The sequence below is a fragment of the Helicoverpa zea genome, chromosome 4 (genome assembly GCF_022581195.2).
Source record: "Helicoverpa zea isolate HzStark_Cry1AcR chromosome 4, ilHelZeax1.1, whole genome shotgun sequence".
Classification (NCBI taxonomy): domain Eukaryota; kingdom Metazoa; phylum Arthropoda; class Insecta; order Lepidoptera; family Noctuidae; genus Helicoverpa; species Helicoverpa zea.
The window spans coordinates 8,579,532-8,603,864 of NC_061455.1; the positions used below are offsets into that span (position 1 = coordinate 8,579,532).

General features: G+C 33.4%; 1 protein-coding gene across 2 annotated transcripts in view; it reads right to left on the bottom strand.

The window, feature by feature from the left end:
• Positions 1–680: 680 nt before the first annotated feature.
• Positions 681–24,333, bottom strand: part of LOC124629890 (pyrokinin-1 receptor-like) — a 67,513-nt gene continuing 43,860 nt past the window's right edge. Inside the window, exons 2-5 of one of the 2 annotated variants that reach the window (XM_047163545.1) lie at positions 8,633–9,486; positions 5,517–5,737; positions 5,193–5,292; positions 681–4,614 (exon numbers count right to left, since the gene is read on the bottom strand). In XM_047163545.1, coding sequence (XP_047019501.1) covers positions 4,184–4,614; positions 5,193–5,292; positions 5,517–5,737; positions 8,633–9,416 — 1,536 coding nt within the window. In that variant the 5' untranslated portion in view covers positions 9,417–9,486 and the 3' untranslated portion in view covers positions 681–4,183. Of the gene's footprint in view, positions 4,615–5,177; positions 5,293–5,516; positions 5,738–8,632; positions 9,487–24,333 lie in introns of both variants that reach the window. The other variant, XM_047163544.1, reaches the window with a different exon arrangement.

A 24,333-nucleotide genomic window follows, 5' to 3' on the forward strand; every position in this document is an offset into this window, starting at 1 on the left:
TACTTTTCTATGGGTTATTTCGCCGAGTTATTCCCGATCTTATAACATTCCGATTTGGTCCCGTCCATAAAAACGTGTGACGGATCGATACTTAATAGTTAATTTCGTCCATCATTATTTGGTTTCTAAAATTTAGTAGATGGCACCATATATACATTTGGCTATCGACAAGCCGGAGAGCTTACTAAGAGAAAAATCCCTGTATAACACGTCAATATGTTTTAAGGCTTCACAAAAGTATTCATTGGCCTTAAAGTTGTCTGAAAAGTTGTTATAACTTTCAATTACTTACCAATTCTGATATATTATTGGTAATCGGTATTTGTTATAAGTGGCACGTCTATAGAAAACAAATTTTAAATCACGCCGGTCTTGTCTGTCTGACACGTAGGAGCTATATTATATTACTTTCTGAGATCCAATTATGTACACGTGTTGCTAGAACAAAATCGCATAAGAAAGGAATCGAAGTTTCTAGTTTTCTGGCTAGCTCTTCCAGACGCCAAGCTGTGTAGCTTTTTATAACAATGAAACTTAATGAGTAGGTGTCGAATTCGAAATTTATTTTGGGACTTTTTTCACATAACCGTTGTCGCATAGTTGGCATGATGTGTTTTCGCAGATGAAGATATTATGCTTTTCACTGGGACGTAGCATTACGTAAAATAAAAGACAATATAAACAATTATCAAAGTCTACCCTTTTATTGTTGTTTTGAATCACACAATACTTGTCACATACTAATGGAATAGGTGTAGTGATTTTTAACAAAAATATAAATTCTTAAAACAACAATCTATTTACTACTATTTTTTTAGGACATTATGTTGCCCATATTGCCATAACAAAACTTATAACGTAAATTATCTTAAAATTACAAATGTCATCTCACATTTATTGAATAGCCTAAGACTATTGTAATCTTTATTAGGCCAGGTCTTATAATGTATTACACTGGATTTTAAGAACCAAAATATGATTTCTTTCAATGGTGTTTTTTTAGTGAATAATTTAAAATGTTTGTCAAATAAATGTGCCTGTTGCCACGAATTGGCCAAATCCGCGATTGGACTACTGATTATTTTACTTATAACAAAACAAGAACTAAAACTAAAATATAACAGTCACTAAAACATGAGATATTCCTTTGCGTTTCGGACATTAGTATTTTTTAATCTCAGTCTTACATAATGGACTTTTGTTGCAAGTCTTTCTCCCGAAAAGACAAAACTACATACAAATAAATAATAATAATATTAAAAAATATAGAAATTTAAGTACATACAAAATGTAAATAATAAAATAAGAATAGCACCGATGTTTTCTTAGGTAATATTTTCATTTAAACAGTGAAGGAACGACATAAAGTCGACTGTAGAGTGATGAAGAACGTAGTTATAATAAGATCACTTCGTCTGAAAATGAATGTAGCAATTTTCTATAAGCTTACTTAAACAAGACTTACAAAAAGTTTGCTCGTTCCTGGTCATTGCTATTCTTATTTTCATATTATTATAGAAGGTCGTAAACGTCGAACACCTTTTAATGCAAATGTATTCTAGTCTAAAAGTCTAGGACTAAGCACATCTTTGGATTATCGACAAGTTGTTAAAACTTCAGTAAAGTGAAACAAATCTAAGTAACTTTGTGAGTTACAACTGGAAAAATGTTAAACAATTTATGTACATATTATTCAATTTTATAAGTGATACAAATATACATATCAAATGCAAAATGAATCAATTACGCCTTAAAAGTGAAAATACCCATAACAGTTATCAGTTTTGTAAACAATTCTTCTTATAGTACATAGACTTATAATATTTTTTATTATACTTACATATTAAAATTATATTACAAATTATTATCTTATACAAAACGTCTTAATGCACTTAAACATGCACAAGGAATATTTATTTACATTATGTATAGAAAGGATGTTGTTTTATTATTCTCGAAAATATCCAAATCTTAGTAACAAGTTCTCCTACTTGTAAGTTTTCATAAAAATATTTTATAAGTACTTTGCCAAAACCTTTATGAATATCTAAATCCATCATAATATCAAATTCTGCACAAACTTATTTGTCATAATAAACACTTTTAATTTTTCTATATCTTTTACGTTTTAGCTCGTAAACTTGAACATAATAATACGAGAGATGAGAGTGATAGGTTAGTATTTATGTATGTCTAAAAACTGGAAAAAGATTGTGTAACTTTCAGTTAAACTCCTTATCATTCTTTTTATTGTATTTTGATATATTAAAATCTTTTTTTTGTAAATGAAAAGAGACTGTAATGCAATTATTCTATTTCAAAATAAGAATTGGTAAACCCACAGATTCAGTTCTTCTGAAATGTTGTCAGTGGCGTTTCGTAGTCAACGACATAATTCACGTTTCATACCTTGAACTGGGCTGAAAGCTGACGGCGACATGAAAGCGGAGCCTGGAACGTATTGTGTCTTTCTGACAAAACCTTCAAAGCCTTAGATAGTAGATAGGTATAACCATGGAGAACGAAATGACTACCGGACGTGCCATAACGAAAAATCTCTTAAGAAAGTAGCGCGCCAAAATGCGGACGAGGAAAGTTACTGTCTTCGCCTTCATAAGTATTTTCTGGACCCAACATTTTTTTGTAATACGAAAATTCGTTGACAGATTCGTTGACAGTCTCAAAGAACCCGTACACCTCGTTAGTTCACTCGTGTCAAATGATCAGTCGTTTTGGTCTTGCCCTTCGTACGTATTTGATCTAAAAAGACGCGTCTGATCCTATCTCCGTGGGTATAACCTATCATGCTTTATAGCCTAGCAAAGATGCAGACTGTGGCTCTCGAATATGGCAACTTTATACGTATTAGTACAAACTCCGCTTCTGACATGTGCCTCAGTCTAATTGGCTCGTTCATTGTCTACTGATCAAAAGCTGGATTAATACTGATACCTACTTTAAATGTGGTGAAGTTGCAAAGAGGTAATAATGCTTAAAAATAGACCCATTTTGCATAGTCGAGCTAGTTACTTGCATAAGGTCTCAATTTTGACGAGTTTATTGTTGTGCTGGAAATAGTGTGTCTCGGGAAATCCATTGAGTTGTATTTCCCTACAGCATGTGGTATTTCTAGATATAAATCTAGATGTCTTTCATAAGTCCTTACCTCATGATACCTTAATTTATCTATTTGACGGGAATTTTATTATGTTTTGGAAAGACCATTTATAGCTATTACGCAGCAACATTTAATTAGGTATATTGAGCTGTGACTTGATAGTTGTATTATGCGAAAGTGGTTAATTAACCTACAATTTGGGTTATTTCTAGATATTTCATAACATAAATTTGTTTTGTTTGAAATTACTCTAATTAAGCAAAAGTTTCGAATTCAGCGAAAGTTTGCATTGTCGGCTAGGGAGACAGCAAAAGTTCGTAATTTGTCGCCTTAGAAACGTCAAGTGATTTATTAAGTTATGTCAAGATTATGATGAGTATAATACACGGCAAGGGTATTGTTGATCTTATTGATTTTCACGTCCATTTTATATGTCGAAGGTGTAGTTAAGCTCGTTATAAATAATTACGCGTAGGAACCGCAAATATTTATCTTTCTAAATTGGTAACAATCACTATGAGTAATAAATTCGTAAGATTTTTTATATATCTGTTTCGTAAAGTGTACTATAACTATATCATATTAATTTTTTCACCCTTTTCAAATCGTCAATTTCATGATGAAAAGATTTGCCCGCAGAACTGCCATCAAAAGTGCCAATATTCATTATCTGGTCATGGGTTGTTTTGTTAGAATAAAAACATGACTTTTTATTAATAATCAAGTAATATAATGCCCCTACATTGCAATTTTAAATGCTTATTGCTGCCGAAGCATACACTAGAAAACTTGGTAGAATTATATAATTCAATACCTAAACGAACGTTTTGTTAAACGATCCGAGTTTAATTTAATAAACAACACAATGTTTAAAAATTCATATCAGATACTTATATTATATGTACATTAAATGTATCCTGAACCCAGCTTAAAATTATTACGCACTTGTGGTTTTTGTATATCTATACGCCATTAAAATTACTATATACATAATTCGACGTAGAGAAATTGACAAATTGTTCTCATTTGGTTGGCTTATTTCAAAGTCCACATTTACATATAATTTTATCCATACTCTTTCTCACGTTGTATTATTCTTAGCTTGATCTCTTTGAGGTACTTCTCTGGTTCGTCTGCGGAGTAATCTCTTTTTTCTTCTGCTATGTTATTGATTAACGCGTCGGGTGTGACTGTGATAGTCTCGGTTGGAGACGAGGGGTAGGTGCAGCACACTGGCGAGCAAGGTCTTCGCTTTTCGTTCGCGAGGCGCATTGCTGTGTCTAAGTAGGAGTGTCTGTTATTGATGATTTCCTCCTTCATGGCGTGTTGGAAGGAGTGCTTGCTGCAGGTCCTGTAGTCGTGGAGGGGCGGCGTGACGATGGTCCTGCCGTTGTGGCACACGTGCACCGTGGGCACGCACCGGTCCCGCACGTCGTGAGGACGCGACTTGTAGCGAATACTCGTCTCATGCCGCAATGAGTTTTTCAATGAATTACCTGTAATACAGATTTTTAATTATAAAACAATGTAATTCACAAAATATAAGCATATAAAAGCTTCTACACAATCCTCTCAATATTGATCTTGTTAAAGTTCGGGAGTAGCGAATGTCGTATAAGTTAAACATTAATTATTGTTGAAATTTCCCTACCAGCAAGCAAAAGTCCTAATTAGAGCATGTTTGCTTGGTTGCCACAAAGAAGTGGATTAGTTTGTAAACCTAAGCTTGTTTTGAATAAATGAAGTCGTCAGAGTAATTGGATCATAAGGCGAGGCAGGCAAACAGCGTGGGATCTGACTTTGTCACCACGAGGCGAACCTAGCGTTCAAAACCTAGTTATGGATCTTTGTTTGTATTATTTTGCTACAATAATATAAACACTAATGAATAATTTGATAGCTTGAAAAGGTGTTTTATTTGTGTTATGCGATGTTATTATAAACATCCGAAATAAATATCACAACTAAAATTATTTTTCTAACATCATAAAACCAGAGTAGAATTGAGTTGGCAAGCGTTTTAAAGGAATTTAAAGTGTTGTTTTTTTTTCTAAATAACCTGAGTTAACAGTACCGCTGGAAGTGGGGTTCCGTTGAAAGGCCATAGCTGTGTACGAGCAGCGCTTAGCCGTCGCCTTCTCGTTGGAGCGGCAGCACCATAACATCATGGAGTTCTGAAACAGAGCATCTGCAATTTTAATTATGATGAACTTGGAGCTCCTTTTCGATTACCCATAACTTTAGCTTGTTTGCTACAATAAAAGATAAGAAATAAAAAGGATACTTTAAAAACATGACTGAAGCTTTGAATATAAATCATCTTTATTGTGCTTAAAATTGCTTTACCCTTTTGTCTATTTTTAAACAACATACGAAAAAGAATATGATCATCAGTCACCTTGAAAGCGTCCCTAAATTTATTGGACATGATGTGGTAGAATATTGGGTTGATGCACGTGGACATGTAGTAGAACACTCCAGAAATGTACGTAATCAGAGAGTACACGGAGAGGAGAATCGGAGAGCGCGCGTAATGGTTCTCAGTGGTTCCGTATATGGCGACCAGACGCTGAGCGTGGAAAGGCGCCCAACAAATGAAAAACGCCACGACAACTGCCACTGCAAACAAAAAAATATTTTGAAATAGTTATAACACAAAATAGGTAGAAAAAACTTTATTCCGAAATTCGAAGTTATGAATTTCAAAGCAAGTTTTTGCATGGTTCGTGTTTGCATGTTTCAGTTTCCAATTCCCCGACTTCGAAAGTATAAACTTGCAGGATTTTTTGGGAGTTTAATTAACGTGTATGCCGTTTACTCATGAGTTGCAAGTGATAGGATTTCCTAATGTAGATTTGAACAAACAAAATTACGTATTTTCCAATTTTGCACTCAACCTAAATTGCTGCTTTAGTTTGACCAATGAATGATTAGTTTTTAAAGTAAGTACAAAGTTTGGTACGAAGATAAACAACATTGTTTTAGTACACTAAAGTATGTTTACAAAATAAAACTACTGCATACATGTCATGTACTGTGAACTTTACACCAAGAAAGAGTGCCAAATAAGACAAAATGTTTTATTTTTGGCGTGTACACATACACAGATAAAATTGCGATGTCACGAAAGTTACATACGTCTTTGCTTGCTACTAAAGTATTTATGTATATTATTGTATGTGTTTTATCATTGCCTTAGATGTTTAGGAACAAAAAACAGCTATCACGTGTTTGCGCACAAGGGTTGTAGTATCGTGGACAGTTTAGAAATGTTCACTGTTATTATTATTTTCTACAGCGAGTAGGTCAGAAGAAACATTTGTGTACGTCACTGTATCGCACACCAGTGAAATTTCGCCTTTAGGATTATTAAACCTATTACCTAATATTTGATTGTATCAGTTTTATTTAATGTATGAATATAGCACTCCACTCCATAGTCAGCAGTTAACTATCTCCTTTATCATGCGTCAATGTAGTTAGCAAGTTAACCAATTCGATTTTCCAGCATTAAAAAAATAATGTAGTGATAAAAGTTTATTCACCTACATTAAATACTGTAGTATCTTTTATGTTGCACCATATTACGGTCACGAGTTGCAGTTATGTAGGGTAATGCATGTTTAAGTGAAGTCTGTTTTGAGATGCATCTGGCATTCGTGCAATACTTTTTATATTTTTGCCTCCACATGGAATATTAGTACCTACACTTATTACAAGAAAATATAAGTTTTTTCTTAAGATAGGATTTCGAACTTGACTTATTTCCTCTTTATTTAAATGGAACGGGGCAGGGAGATGATGATGATGATTTAAATATCAATTTCAGTGATATAACATGGTATCGTAATGATTACAATGAAAAAATCACGAAAAAGGAAATAGGGCACGGTAACCGACTGGTATCTAACGTTTGTATTAATAGAAATGAACTTCTCATGAATCCAAAGTTTCCAAGTAATAATAATGCTATAGATGCTGCCAGACAGTAAGATGTAGGTAGGTTCCTATTTTAATAAATTATTCAAAGCAATTTAGATAAAACTCGTTACAAACGAGTATATTTACATAAAGAAAAAGAATAGCTATTCAAGTACATAGGTTTTTTCAACTTTATAAGTAGGTATTGAAAATAAAAGTGTATTAAATAAATTCAACAAAACCTGTCCGAAGTCCAAACATATATTTTTTGTCATTTTTGAAAGTGATATTCATAGGTATGACTTTATTTTCCTTAACCTACATACACTTTTTTCAGAATCATGTTTAGTTTCTGTTACGGACACTTTTCGCTTGTTTCCACAATAGGTAGCGATACTGGGAACACACTTTCTATGAAGATTTTTTGTGTATCATAATCTGTTCAGTTCCTTTCGAAATATGCATTATACCAGTTAGATTTTAATATAAGTATGAATTAGACCAATGTGATAGAAAGCCTAAATCCAAAGTCTAAATATTTATTGAATACACACTAGTAAGTCACATCTGTTCCTGAAATAATATTCCATGTTTATTCTGAGCGTTACCCATGGAGAAATCGGAAATTTATTTCTAGATTAACGCGGTGTCCTGCGTGAGCGACGAACGCGACGCGACGCGACGCAACACGACGCGACGTAATGCGACGCGATGCTATACGCGACAGATGTCCTACGTGATTTTGGTCATTACTTCTCAAATCATGGAGAAGTTGTGTTACAATTTTGCTTGAAAGTTCATATTTAAAGTACAGACAGCAACAATCTTCCAACTTGTTTGTACTAATAAACGATTTCTTTAATATTTATGTTTTTTTTGTCCCACAACAATCAACGCTTCTGAATAGTTCGCGGTGTCGCGTCTGGTCGCCCTCAAAACAAGTACGCGTTACGTCGCGTCTCGCCGCAGACTGTCACATAGGCCGCATGTAGGGAATTCCTTTGAGTTGATCGCGTTCGTCGCGTTCGCAGCGTCGCGTCGCGTCGCGTTCGTCGCTCACGCAGGACACCGCGTAAGATGCGTCAGTCAAAAGGAATATCATAATATAATTATGAGTACCTATTTTTAGATTCTACGTGGAATTGTCGTTGATATATTATGTTATGGCATGGGAGAGAGTGCGTACCTTGAATCACAAATAAATATGTTTTTACTCTAACGTAATAAGTGGGATATATGATATTGCGACGGTGAGTTTGTCTTGTGTCAATTTTGCCCTAGTTCAGATAGAATATTTTGTTTATAGAGTCTTTCTAGGAATAAGGCTGTTAGAAGGTTATGAAATAAAATATTAAGCAAATGTTAGTCCTAGCTATCGGAGCTTTGGTAATCATATTACCAAGAATGGTACAGCGTTACACATATTGAATTTAATTCAGCCTCCTGTCAAAGATTTTAATTCATTAAATTATATTCTCCCATTTACCAAGCATCGTATATCGTGTGTTTTTAATACGGCGTTAAAACAGTGGAATCTGATATTTGCAAATTCTCTACTGAAACTAGTAAATAAAATATAAAAAAATTTCTCACCTAACATTTTGACGACTCTCCTCGTGGACTGGCTATGTTTCCGTCTGATTTTATGGGTGTATCTCATACTGGTGTCGAAATCTTTCTGACTCTGTTCTTTGCTTATATTCGTTTCTCTCAGTTTCAGCCCTATCAGTGAGTACAGCACTGTGATGAGGATCATCGGCGCGAAGAAGAAGAAAAATGTTGAGATTTCAAACGAGTGTTCTATGATGACCCTCGTCTGCAGGCACATGGTCACTCCGCTGTGCTCCAGGAGCCCGAACTGCAGAGCTTGTGGCAGCGCCAGCCCCACTGCCGCCACCCACAGAAACATCACATGCTTCGTTGCTCGAGAAAGCTTCGACATCTTATGTGAAACAAACGGGTGGCATATTGCTAAATATCTCTCTACAGTAAATAAAGTTATCGTCAAAACACTGGCATTCGTTGACGCCTCAGCTGCTAATCCTCTAATCACACAAAAACTGTGTCCAAACACATACGGCCACTTTGACCATATTGAATACATCTCCTGGGGCATTCCACTTATAAGTAAAAGGAGATCTGATATAGCTAAACTAAATAAATAATAATTTGTTGCAGTGTGCATACTTTTGTTCCGGACTATCACTAGGCATGTAAATATGTTGCCTAGAAGCCCGGTTATGAATATAAGTGCATATACGATAGTGACAGGTAGCACGATGAAGAGGGAGTCTCTCTGAGGGCCGAAGATGACCGTGGGGTCAACTGGTTCTGAGGTGTTGCCGGTCAAGTTGGCCACCTCACTGATGGGACTCATGATGAGTCTTTTGTATCGGCTCTGGTGTTGTCGAAAGCATCAAAATGCTTTATTCACTCCTTTCATTAGTCTGAAACAAGGAAAAAATACTTTTTAATATACTGCAGTATAAGAGAGTAGAATCGCTAATATGTGAGAGAATCGTGTAATATAAACGTCACACAATTTACGATAAAAGCACCCATACAGCAAAATTATATTGTACGTTTGCGAAGCATCTTTTGTGAGTTTTATCAAAAAATGTTTTGATAGAAAACATCAAAAAGTTTACTTAAAATATTTCTAGTTCGTTACAATACCTACGATGAAATATTTTCGACAGTTCGACCGACACTAAAACGGTTCGCTGATTCGCATGTACATAGTATAAAAACGTAGGTATAACTTGTTCACACGTGGCTCGTGGATTTATGTTAGTCAACAGGATTTACACTTTTGTTTCAAAAGATACTAACAGCCAGTTTCTTCATCAAAAGTTAGCCAAAGTAAAAGTCAAAGTAATGTCTAAAGTAAAAGTAACGGTCAAATTCAATTTTCCTATTAGTTTTGCTGTCACTTTAGCCTTGAAAAAACGTATTTGACCGTTACTTTTACTTTAGACACTACTTTAACTTTAATTTTTGATGAAGAAACTGGCCGTAAGAGTAATAAAGTTAAATATAATTCTAGCTGACTCGTTTTATGTTGTATTCAAAACAACTTTATTTATCTTATTGTGATAAAGAGATATTGTAAACACTACGTTATTCAGATCAAATTACCTATATTTTGGTCAGGAGAAAGTGTGGAATAATAACCTGTTATGGAAGCTTGCTAGTAAACAGTTTGTGAGTGTACTAACAGAGGGACTCGTGAACAACATTGGCATATCATCATAATTGCAAATATGCTAGAAATTGGAACAAACAGGATATCTCCGAGGCGATGCATAAAGAATACATTTTGTGTGTATTTTGTAAGTAATTGGATTGTATCTTCCATGCCCATCTCGAAAATTCAATCTTTGGAATAATAAACTGATTTGTTTTCCGATTCAATTTGCTTGATTGACAAATACGATATCTATTTGCCTTTAAATCGCCCTTTGTGTTAAATTGGATAAGAGAAAAATGCCTCGTTGAATAATATCTGAGGATTAGCATATTTACTCGTGTAGTCAGGTAGCTCATACCTAAGCATACGTTGGGGTAAGTATTTTTCATTATAGATGGTTTAACTTCTGTATTTTTAAAGATGGACGATCGATAAATGTCTCGTTCAGATTTCTACTTCCCTAAAGCGTTCTCTTTTACAATAATCGAATCTCGTGCAATTTCATAAAGTTCAACCTCTATCTTCGGTTGCCACAGAAAAATATTGGTTTTGTGAAGGTTCTAGCGTCATTTTTGCAATATTACTCTCAGTTACAATATAATGTATTTCAGTGCCACATGTAATTTATCCGGAATTACTCACCTATATCAATTTACTGATGGATGTTATTTATTTATAAGTTCAAAAGGAAAATTTTGAACAAATGGAACCAAATAACAAATTGTATTTAATTAAAAATAGACCAAGAAGATTTAAGTAGTTGTCGCAGGTGCGGGTGAAACCGCGGGATATCATTCAGTCATAATAAAGCACAAGTACTCTTGTCTTGTTTAACCGCTAAGTTTCATTTTATTCAAAGTGGCTCTTGTCTTAATTCGTTTAAATGTTTGCACCATTTTAAATTCGTGCCTCGGTCTACTCTTGACATTTAATTAGTAACAAGAAGTTACTTGCTGTATGAACTTATCAATTTAATGGGTAACGGTTTAAACAATAACATTTGGTTTTGTAACAACTTAAAATGTTAGTTTGTGTTGGCTATATCTATACATTTTACTTTGCAGGTGTAATTTTAATAATATCTGCACTATTTTCCATCAGCATTGTTTTGGCTTTACTGTTTTCTTCTGAGATAAAATACAATACTTACCATTTTCATACTGTTTCTCAATTTTACCTAGCTCATCTCTAGTATGTTGTAATAATTTATTTTTGCTACAAGATTCTTTAGTTCAACAAGGAACAGAGCAAACTACAAAGGAAGATACAAAATCTACATACAAATACAAATATCTACAGACGACGGGACCAAGTAATGACTAGACAGGGATGTCCATTACAACTCACCTTTTCGGAAAACAGAGTGACCTGTCTACATGTATTTATTTTACCAATTGGACTGAAAGAGAAGGTTCCACGTAGATGGATTACCAAAAGAAAAACTACGAAAAAGGCACTTTTTGCAATTGTTCTCAGCCTACTTCGTAGATTTTTTCATTTAATAAAAAGTTAGACTGCCATCTGAATCTGAAAATAGGAATTCTCCGTTCAGAATATCTTAGCGGCGCTCTATTCTTTGTACCTATTGTTTACTCGACGAGTTAAGAGATTGAACATAAAAAATATGTGAAGACTTGTAATAAAATCAGTACCCTAATTATTGTTAAAGGTGCTGCTTCCACCTGCGACTGCTAATGTTGTGTAGGTATATATTAATCAATTTCCTACAAAAAAATCACGAATGACAACAAAATATTTTACTCGAAACAGGAAAATGAAAATAAGCAAATCAGCTGACATGACATCCACATGACACAACGAAGGTTGGCATCTTTATAATATCCGCCTTAAAACGACTTTGCTATTGTAAACAGATATGAGGGTTTAAACTGCCCCCATCCCATCCCCCTAACCCTGGGGCTCAGGGTGACGTGAGCGGATGAAATAGAGAATGATAAATTATAGCTAAGAGCGTTGACGACTTGACTAACGAACCGTGCCTGTAAGCAAATCTGAGTTATACATGACGCTGCTTCTAAATTCAACATGAAAATACCATCCTAATTACTCAAAACAATTTACGTCAATGTTGCTTACATTTTGTATGCTCCTTTTTGAGGAAAAAGTCTTTATGGTTTAGTGTCTGAAGAAGTTGTTGACAGACAATTTAATCATTTAGAATTTATGCAGAAACTTTATACTTTTGCGGGAAACTGCATAATCTCTTTGTTTACAAAATAGCAACGCCATACCTACCGATTTATCGATAGTTTATTGAAATGCCCTTAATAAATAACAAATAGATTTTTCAAACGATCAGTCTCTCGACAATCCTGATAAGTATTGGTAAGTTAGTTACTTATTTCTTTTATTAAATTCATAAGAACACAAAAAACTCATTTTCTTATCAGAATCATTCCAGCCGTTCGCTCGTGATTCGATGACCAGAAGAAATATTTACATACTTATATTTAGATTTTAATGTCACATTTGAGCCTTGATATAAAGTATAAAAATAAATAATAATACCATACCTACTCATCGTTCTCATTTTGTTTGCATTTGGCTATGATATGCACTGTAATACCTGATTGTCGGGTATTACGTAAACTACAGATGAACGTTTTGACTAATATGAATGGGTATTAAAAATTTGCTAATATGAAGAACCAAGCATATTTTTCTGTTCTAAGTTTTTAATTAAATGAGGCCGTATAGTGGATATATTTTCTAACATTTTTGTTAAACAATTTGAAAATATGTAGGTAGATATGATAAATTAACTAAACCAAAAAATATGTTCTAGATAATATTTTGTATTTTTTTGTAAATATTTACAGGCTACTAATATTAATTGAGGAATTTTATGTAATCTAAGCTAAAGCTAACACAAGCTTTTCAACATCATAATTAGGAATACTGATAATCTCATTAAAATGTGTGTATTAATAGATTAATGTAAATATTTACATTTACCAGTTAATGAAATGTTAACATGTGTCCAAAAACAGTTTGTATATACCCTTGTATAGTACATCAATAGTGTACTTAGGTACTCATTACTTCTACATAGTATTGTTATAGGTACTTAACGGGCTTAAGTATACCAGTGTTACACACATTTTTATCCAGCTTCTAAACTTCTAACTTTAAGTATACTATGAACAATATATAAAACGACTTGACGAGAGTACCTGTACGTCCATTCTTCGAGCCGAGGCTTACCAATTGCCTAAATTGACGTTACGTTACAGCCTTTTTATCGTCCCACTGCTGGGCACAGGCCTCTTCTCACACGGAGAAGGATTGAGCATTAATTGACAAGCCAGATTAATTGTGATGGGTCTGCAACTGTGTAGGTTGACATTTACGTTACACGTGCCACAAATTCTAGTTTTTTCACGGACATATCGCATTTTAATTGCCCGTATTGTCATACAACTGTTTTTACAAATAATAATTTAGAAATAGCTCGCTTTTATTCTGGTAAATATGCAATTCATAACTGATTATGAACGAATACCTACCGTCATCAAATTCTTGAATTTACATTAATTTGAAATTTTAATCATTCTTAGCAGATACTTTTAATTATATTTTAATTTGGAACAAAGGTAACGAGTCTCACTTATCTAGCTATCGAACAGAAATGAAAATCAGGTGATCCGTACTGTGACTGCTGACCGTACTTTAATTGGAATCTCTGCTAAAGTTTCTATTATTTCAATTAAGATTTAAAAAAGAATCAATTTCTAAAATAATCTGATACGTCGAATCAGATTAATGGTCTAAATCACAAGTTACGCAATACGAAACTCAAAATTAATTTGATGCTGAAAAATTTATAAACTTTTCACAAAAGTATATCCAATTAAAAGTTCAGAAAATGTGTGGCCAGTTCAAATAATCGAGCGGTCACACAAAAAGTTCATGGAAAAAGTATTTATTGATCAAATATAATTGTTTGGAAAAGAAATAGGTACTTTTATAATAAAGATCGTACTTAGCAACTCCTTGGATTCACAGAGCTTGCCTTTATTACCAGGAAGAAGAAGTAAAAAGTTATTATGAAAGTTATAATCAGACATTATTATATTCTAAGTATATACTTAGTATATAGGTATATTACTTAGTTATTATATTTAATCTCCCTTTAGTCTTTATTTAGATCATGCAAAGGTACAATATGCAAGTAGACTGTAGGTATATGGTAAGCAAGATATTTGCAATAAGTTAAAAAAATATAACCTGCATGTACATAATTGGTATGATTAATAACACCTAAATATTATTTTTTCCAATTTGATAAATAGACGGATTACAGTATAAAAGAAAAATGCTAGGTTTTAAAGCAAATTAGCTAACATACCTATATACATTATTTTGCCATATGACATTAAATGAATTATTAGAAATTGTCAAACTTACCTAATTAATGTAGTGTGTCACATTTAAAAAATACCTACTGAATGTTTATTTCTGATTTTTTCCTGTTTAATTTACATTAAAATGGCAAAAAAAAACAAAATTTCTGCAGATGCAACATGAGATAAGTAGATGATAATTCTATATTTATTGATAATTTTTATTATTTGGACAACAGTTGATATATTAAGTCTAGCCAGTTATGTTGTATGCTTTTGCTATTTTAGGAGGCACGTGCTTAAGACACGAGAAAAATACCACAAGTAAAAACTTATTTGGCATTGTTGGTGCAAATTATTTTTAACAGACTTCCCAAAAAGGAGGAGGTTCTCATTTTGTATATGTTTCTAAAAACTATTTAGCGTTCTCAGGCGTTATTTTGGGTAATAGGTTAACGTTGTAGGATTTAAACTGACTTCTGAATCTGACTATCCATGTTTCATATAACACCTGCGATAAAAATGTTAAAAGATATAGTTTCATACATTCAATACAAAAAAACATTCATTGTTTTTCTACCAATTAAATCACCATCTAATTAATGCTGCGGTTGACTCAGAAAACATCGTTTTAATCGATCATCATTATGGTTAAGCATTAAATACAATTCTGTCACGAAAGTGGTCAAGGCTTTTTAGAAAAAATCTATCTTTTAATTGTAAGATCTAAGTGCTATTAAAGAAGCATTATTTGATTTTTCAATGTGGGTTAACACCTAATGGAAAACAGATAGAGGCCAGATAGCAGAGCTCGTTGTAAAGCAGTAGGTACTCTAGCTGTATAAGGTTAGACTGGAAGCCGACCCCAACACAGATGGAAGAAGGTAAGACAAACGATGAATAGCTAATGGTAAACGATCAGTTAGTAGAGACTCCGGAGGGATGTTTACGTAGAATATTCATCAACCGACTACCAAAAAAGGGAGAGGTTGTCAATTTTACTGTAAATTTATTTATAGTTATTTAATCGCAATAATAAAATGTAACCAATGACAATTAAACGAAGTAATAAATGCTAGTATCTACATATTTTATCTACTTGCATTTTTTTTTATATTGGACGCCTGAAATCGAACGCAACTATGTAATAATAACCTTAATAAAATATCTCCGGGTAAAATGACAACCTTTAAAAACATTGAATTTATAGAAGAAGAAAGAAAGAAAATAAGTTTTATTGCGCAAAATATAAGACGCATAAATGCCCTTAACAAAATGAGCATAACATGGATAAAAAGATAAAAAGAACATAAAACAAATTTAAGGGAAAATATGCGTCCTAAAGCGATAAATTTGTATTCAAAATTTTGATTTTTTAGACACTTGTCGTTTGATTGGATATTTCAAATATCATTCGAACACATAGCTTTAGCATAGCAGTAGCTTTGTTTGAATTTGCATGTGTGTGCGTCTGTATGTTCATCTGTTTGATCGTCTGTGTGATCATGTATCCGATTAGTTTATATAGCTGGCTATATATAGCTTAGCACTGGTCATAATTAATCCGTTGATAGGAAAATTCACGGTATATTAATGAATGGGTAAGACGTTGCAATAAATTAAACTAAGTAGTTGTACATCTATACTTATATTATAAAGCTGAAGAGTTTGTTTGTTTGAACGCGCTAATCTCAGGAACAGGTTCGTGCAGAGGTTCCCACGGGATGCGGGTGAAACCGCTGGCAGAAGCTAGTGTAACGATAAGATCATGCCTTTTATTGCAATCGATTGGAGCACATTTTAACTTAAAAATCTCGAATACCTATGTATCTATTAGAAATAGGTACGGGGCAATATACACGTGCTCATATTATTTAACGCCTTTGTATTTATCTAGATCTATCGTATCTGTACCTATAGATTGAAATGAACAAAATCTAACAGAAATTACACAGACAGTACATAACCACAGCTATATATTTTCTTTTATAGATGTATCATCATCATTAGCTTACATAGAGCGACTGTCTAACTAACTTCCTCATGCCAGATACCTGACTTTAATGAATGTTATGTAGGTATCAAAAATAGGGGGAATTTCAGGTTACTATTTCTGAATAAAGTTTCCCTTTGTGAAACGTCGTCATTGTCTTGTATAAAGAGGAGTTACAGTTATGTTGGCCTTTAGGCTACCTATCTTACTACTGTGAAAAACACAAAGAACTTGTTCTGTGGGTGTATTACAACATGGAGTAAGTTTCTGATTCCAAAAGCCTAAGATTTTATGTAGATATATTTTTGGATAATTTGTTTCATTATACTTCGGCCGTTCAGAGAATGCGTTCCTGACACCTATCAGTTAGTCACGACTAGTGATGGGCACAACATAACACTGAGTTCGTTACCGTTCCTTCAAAATGAACCGCCGCATTATTTTAAGATTATTTTCGTTTTAAATTGGCGGAATCATTTGTTTTATATTTTAGTTATTTAAGTGGAAACCAAAAAAAGGTAATATTCATATAATAAAATTGTTTTATTTATTCTTTGTTACAAGTACATTGAATTGAATGTGCGAACAGAATATTAATCAGACTCCGATTTGCTTGAGGAGGTGGTGTCTTCATCATCATCTTCGCCTACATGTATAATTATATTATTATCAATAACAGAATCAATCCTGATATCTCGGTCTAACAAAAGCCGGGTAATCAAATAAAAACAGATCGAAAACACTTGAAAAACGTGGTCTATGCGCACGAAACGACAACGGACGACTGTTTTAGCGTCACAAAATGGCGGCCCATAACGCCATTTGGGGTTACCATTTTTAATCTAAGTATAAAAATGCGGTTTGGTCATAGTTTTATTTTTATTTTTCATAAAAGTTATAATTAAGTCTTATAGTCCATTATTTTCCAATTCTTAAAAAGAAAATCAAAACGTATTATTTTATATTATAACTGTATAAGAACAGATTACGATACTTGCCAGTTATTTTTAGCACAGCACTACAAAATATAAACCGCTGACATAACCTTGTAATAGCGCAGTATAGATTTAGAAAAATATTGTTTACCAAGTTATTTGACACTCAGTTTGGCACAAAATTATAACATTCATTGATTATTGATATAATAATGTTGTTTTAATGCTCCTCAATTGTTAAAACGGTAAACAACCAGCAAAAATATTTTTATCGTAACTGCAACGCCATTGCAAAGTTACGTCGTCAGTTCAATCGCGACGTGTCAGGAACGCATTCTCTGAATGGCCGAACTATAAAGAAATTCGTGTATCTTTTGTGGTAGACCTTTCTTTATATATAGTTATAAATAATGTCTAAAGTAAAATGATGTTTCTTTTCTATTTTTAGCGTTAATAAAAGATTGCTTCTTTATGGCATTTTCATCGATATATGAGACTTTGTATGCTTGTGTAGCGTCGACAAAGTACCTTAAACTTAGAACTCGTTCACACTCGAAATGCTGGCAGTCTCTACTCGGAAAATAAAATTTAAAACCATATAGAAAAGGGAATCTTTGTAAGGTGAATTTTCTATACATAGGTACATTCAAAACTCCCACATCGCAAAAAGAGAACTAGTAGGTACAATAATAATTGCTCCTGTGTCAAGTAAACCCACGGGAAAAGACTTACCTACATGGTGTAGAAAACATTATATGAATTACCATAGTACTATTAGATTGCAGTCAAGGGAACCGTTATACAGTTACACTAAATTGGGCACTACCACAATATTAAATAGTGTGTTTACATTTATAAAGGTACCTAAGTAAATATAGATTGTAAGTATATAAGTATGTGGTATTGTATGACTCAGTGTGAAGTGTTATGTAATGGAACTTGTTTATTGACTTACCGGTAACAAATTGTAATAAACATTTTGCACCTGTTCTACCTACTCCAATAGAGCAGGTATTTTTTACGAACATTTTTATCCTGATTTTTTGCAGGCGTTGCAGGTGTCAATTAAGCTAGAAAAATAAGAGGTCGTGCTTTAATTGTAGAAAGGTTTATTGATCAAGATTTCTGAAATCTTATGTACCTACCAATAGCAATGAAAAGTATTTTTTTTTAAACTTCGAAACTACTGAACTGATTTCAAAAATGTTTTCACAATTGGAAAGCTACACTCTTTCCGAGTAACATAAGCTATATTTAAACCCGGTATTAACAGTAGTTCTCACGGGACGTGGGTGAGACCGTGTGGAAACGGCTAGTTTAAAACGTTTTACTTAAAAAAAAAACTAAACTGAGCTGGGTTTTTATAATTTTTTGTATTGCTATAAAAATGTTATTATAAAAAAAATATTTTATATCCATTCATATTATGTTAAAACTTGCCGTTCGCTTATTAGCTTGTATAAACATGACACTAAAATAATTAATTAGTTTTTGCTTCTACATTTAATTTAGAAACTCTTCTGAGGGTGGATATTTTCCAAACAATATTTGAATTACATTCCGTTACAGTTAATATACTCTGTTGAGTAATTTTGAATTTTCTAATAGTATTTTTTTGATCTTCCTTTTATAAATATTATATAGGAAGATTTTATGCGTTTTCTGCTGCTAGCAAGTTTTATTGTGAAGTATTCCTATTCTGTAACATAACTTTATAGAAAAACAAGTTTAAAATAATTCCAACAGTTACATTCATACATCAAAACGAAGCTTACATTTTATTTTTCCAAGTACATTTTCCTCATAAAAGGCGCATAACACAATAGCGGTAATCACAAGCATATAGTACTAGTTACTATTAGACATACAGTTTTGTTTACGTTGTTAGTGCAATAAAGTGGCTGGATCATATAAATTGCAGTAATTATCAATGAGTGCAGTAATTGCATAACGACTGCGACATTGAAACGAGTTCCGCAGAGATTGTCGCGGGGATAATTGACCAAGATTATCATTAGAATCTTTGAGACAAGATAAGTTGTAACTGGGTAATCCCGACAGTGTAACACGTGCACTATGTTTTTGTTGTCAAGTTTTATTATTTGGTTCATTCTTTACTGGAGCTTGCATTGTACATTTAGCGTGATTGTCAGTTTGGGACGTGGCTGTCAGTGAAATCGATTGTTACGTCTACTGCCATGCTAAAGCCGTAGATATTGTTTCACTGCAGCTAGGTATCATAGTGTTTCCCTCACAGATTTGTCTCCTGCATATGTATGAAAAAAAGTAGGCGTCTCTTTTCACTCGACCTTAATTCACCAATGGAATCTAAATAAAACAAAATTATGTGAGTAAGATAAGATGTTTATTTGAGAATGAAATGGTCAGCAGATATTATTGTCAGCAAAATATCTTTTAAGTATATAAACCGTTCTCGATCAAGGAAATACCATACATTTGAAATGTCGGAGCTGCGTTTGTCGATGTGTAAGGGTAACTGACAAATGTAAAAGGGAAAACGATGGAGGTCGACTAAGCTGATCTGTCACAATCAATCACATTACTTTCATGATAGATAAGACACTTCCAGCTATTCCGTATATTTTGAGAGCTTATACCTACTATATGCGTTAAGGGACGTAAAGTCTTAGTCCTCACATTACTCTGAAGAAGAAAGTTTTGTGTTGTGACTCCAAAATATACTAAGGCTCTAACTACAGTATATAAAATATTGAACTATGTGTGTGCATATTTGATATTTTACCCGTAGGAATTTTTAGTTCTACATTCTTATACCTATGTAAGTGCCTGCTGACTTAATGAAAAGTACTAATGAATGATTGCTAAAACATTGAAGTTTCTAATTTATCTACCAATATCTGTTTAACAAAGGAGTGTAGACAGACCTGACATTTACGACCACAGAACTTTTCACTAATTGGATCAGAGGGATAATTAGATGATCACAAAGCTATCCTTAAAATAACTCTTGCAGATGATTTCTGAGAATCAACCACAATTTGTGCCAATAAAGCAATAGCTTTAGATGTTACTAGAAATGATACGAGTGGTTTGTTATTATCAAGTCAATTTAACTGAAGTAAATTAAGACTATAACGTCGTAGGTACTTGACTGACTTGAGTACATTGAGCGGATGCTGGGTTAGCGACGAGATGATTATATTCTGTAATTGGAATGTATGTAGTATGTACGTACATATATACTGGAAGTCGAAAATAGATCATTTGCAGCCCGATAGATTGACACGTAGCGATAACAGGACACATTTAGGTGGATACCACATACAAATCCCTTTGATCATTATAACCCAAAAAATGTTATTGTTTTGTTTGTAAAGAGTTTTCGTTTGTTTGTTTATTTTATCTAAGCGTGCGAATATTCATATAAAAAATAAAGCGTGTAGGTATGCACTCGCCCTATCCTTGTTTACATTCAAACGAAGCATCGTCTACATAGCGGTCGTTCGAGATTCAGCTCTATGTAGGGTTCGTAACTGAAGCGTAAATTGGTGAAACGTTACGCAAACCAAGACAAACCTTTTGATATGAGTCAGCAGAGTGACAACAATTCGTCATCCTGAGATGCTATGCGATGCGACGAACTTAGCTCAGATATATACAAAATAACACGAACTTCCATCGTATCCCGATACTTACTGTTGTCCTATATTGCGAATCTTACGATCGCTGCATGTTTTTTTTTTAACATAGATATAATTTACAACAACCGTAGTTCACCGACAACATAGACGGCAGATTTCTTAAAACAACTTTCGACTATGAATTTTTAGTTTTTTGTAAGTAAACAGTTGTTTTAAGAAAAACGGACGTTTATGTTGTTGGTGAACTCGGGCCTTGGGGTCAATATTTCAATCAACAGTTATTTTCTATCTAAGGAACATCAAACATCAAAACATCAAACACATTCTTCAGAAAAAAGTTACATGGCGATTGAAAAATCGGATAGCAGTGATATTCAATTGTTTATTTCAGCACGTTTTACTTTGTTACTGGTTTGGGTAAAGTAGTAAAGTTTATTTTTATTCTATAAAAAAGTTTCAATAGCGTCAACATGCCAGTTCTGATTAGGTTAGGTACCTAACGATGAAAGTAATTCCCAAATTATCGATTGCTGTAAAATAAATATTATGATTGATATCAATATTTAGGTTTAGTTCCTGTCCGAATTGTTTATGGTTACTTGTTATAATAGACAATGAATACATATTATTGACAGCAACATTATTAATGTACGTCAGGTAATCATTATTTTACGATTGAGTTTATTTTCCAAAAGCATTTTAGGTACTAAGTTTCACTATTTAAAGTTGATTTATCAACAATAGTCTTTTTCACAAGTAAACTAAATTATGTTTCAAAAAGCTACTATACTATACTAGAAGAAAATACAATTTTCCGGCGTATATGAATGGGAATGAAAACTACTGAAATATTTATTTTTTTATGTGTTCCATAATTAAAAAAAAAAAACATGATTAAGCTGATAAACCTACGTTCAAATAATCATGAAAACGAATAAAGAATATAAAAGTAAAGTAACAATATTGTTGTTTGTTCAGAAACCACTAGCTTAGTTTTGAGTGACACGTAAATCTCATTGTTCGTACATACATACTGAATTAAAACATACTTGAGTTACGAAAGTTCAGGGAACTCTGACACTGGCACAAACATGTATGTTGTGTGGGTACTTTATATATTAACGAGTTGAATCCAAGCCATTAAGAGAGAGTGGATACTTCGTCTAACTAAATAAACAAATGCATATCAATTTTCTTTGAAAGGATAAGATTAAACCCACGAAGTTGAAATCAAAGCTTGTAAGTAACAAGGTTAAACTTCACTATTTTGCTTAAGAAATCAATAAATAGAACAGAAAAATTGCGAAAAGTTACCTATACCTACTAAATAGGAATTTGTTTCTACAACAAAGAAAAAAAATCTCAAATGTTCGTGAAAAAGTAAATGGAGTAGAGTAGTGTTTAAAGGCTTACCAATGGAAAAGAGACACAACGAGCACGGCCTATTCGCAAAATGTAAAATATTCCAATTAAAAGTTGAGTATTAACAGTAGCTTCACAGAATCACATCACAGAAGTTCAAATAAGATATCACAGTAATTAGTTATTCCGAACATGTACACGCGTGTAATTTGTACAAATACTGTTAAGAGTAGGTAATTGAACTGGTGTATTTAATAAGCAGCATTTAAATGTAACTTGACAGAACACCAAGTCGATTTAAAATAAAAGAGGATTTTACTTGATCTCACATTGATGAAGCCACTTGGTTCAGCAACGCGAAAAGTTAAAAAAATATCAAGCGCTAAAAATGTTGGTACGTTTCTGTTCAATACAAAAAAAAATTAAACCGACTTCCAAAAACACCAAAAAGCAAAAAAAAAAAAAAATTTTAGGTGCATCGGCCTAGAAGTCGGTGTCTAATGGATGTTACTAAGTTAATTTTGCCACCGACTTCTAGGCCGATGGACCTAAAATTATATTTTTTTTGCTTTTTAGTGTTTTTGGAAGTTGGTTTAATTTTTTTGTAAAAAAGTTTTTTATTTACAGCTTTTTAGTGATACGAATAGTTGTCACTATCCATATAAGTGGAAAGTTCTTATCAATACAAAGAATATAAGCCCAAATACTAGGTATTTTGCGCTAAGTCGTGTCAGAAGTATAGAAGGTATAGTTTTGTCAGATTTGGACACCAACAAGTTACTTAATTTACCACACAACGACAGGGCGTTGGCAGAAATAACGAGGTTAAGAAATCTTCCTTCAAATACTTAAACGTCGGTAAACATTTCCATTTAGAATATCCTTAAACTGTTTTTTGTCTTCACTATCGAATCTGCAATATTACCCATCTCAGCTTTAAGTGCACATCAATACGAATAAAATACGCCCAAACACTATGTAGCTGCTATCGACCATTAAGGAGTTCCCTAAACTGTACTGCACCTGCATCACTGACCTTGCTGTGGCAGTCATAACCCATCTCAGCTTAAAGATCTTGTCACCACGAATAAAATAAACCCAAACATTATGTAGCTGCTATCAACCATTAAGGAGTTCCCTAAACTGCACCTGCATCTCGGACCTTGCAGTGGCAGTCATTACTCATTTCGGTGTAAAGATCTTGTCAACACTAATAAAATAAGCCCAAACACGAGGTAGTTAAGATGTGCCGTTTAGGAGTTCCCTCGATCCTCTGTCGTCTCCATCATCAGATCTGCCCTAAACCTCCATAGCATTGTAGTCTCATAATATAAAGTTTTTGCCCCATGCTCGCCTACAATTGTCAAGAGATGCCCTCGATTTCTCAGGGTTTCCACCATCAGATCCTAATCTGATGACGATGGGACCAAATGACAAGCAACAGCCTTTCAAATAAAAAAAGAATTTTTGAAATCGGTCCAGGCGTCTTTGAGAAATCGAGTAACAAACATAAAAAAAAATACAGCCGAATTGAGAACCTCCTCCTTTTTTTTGAAGTCGGTTGAAAATAACAAACGCTGCAGTTCATTTTCTGTAGTTTTTACTGTTCCGCTTTTGTGTTCGTGAAATGCTTTTTTGTAGGATTGTGATCGTTTATCTCTGGCCTGCGTATTGCGTATTGACCGTTTTACAATATTGACCACGTAGGTTTGCTTATAGCATATGTTTTAAGCATAAATATCAATAGACTAGAAGCGATATGATAATTAATCATGATACAATTGTTACTATCTTCGTTTCATTATGCTACTTACTGTTGGGTAGGTA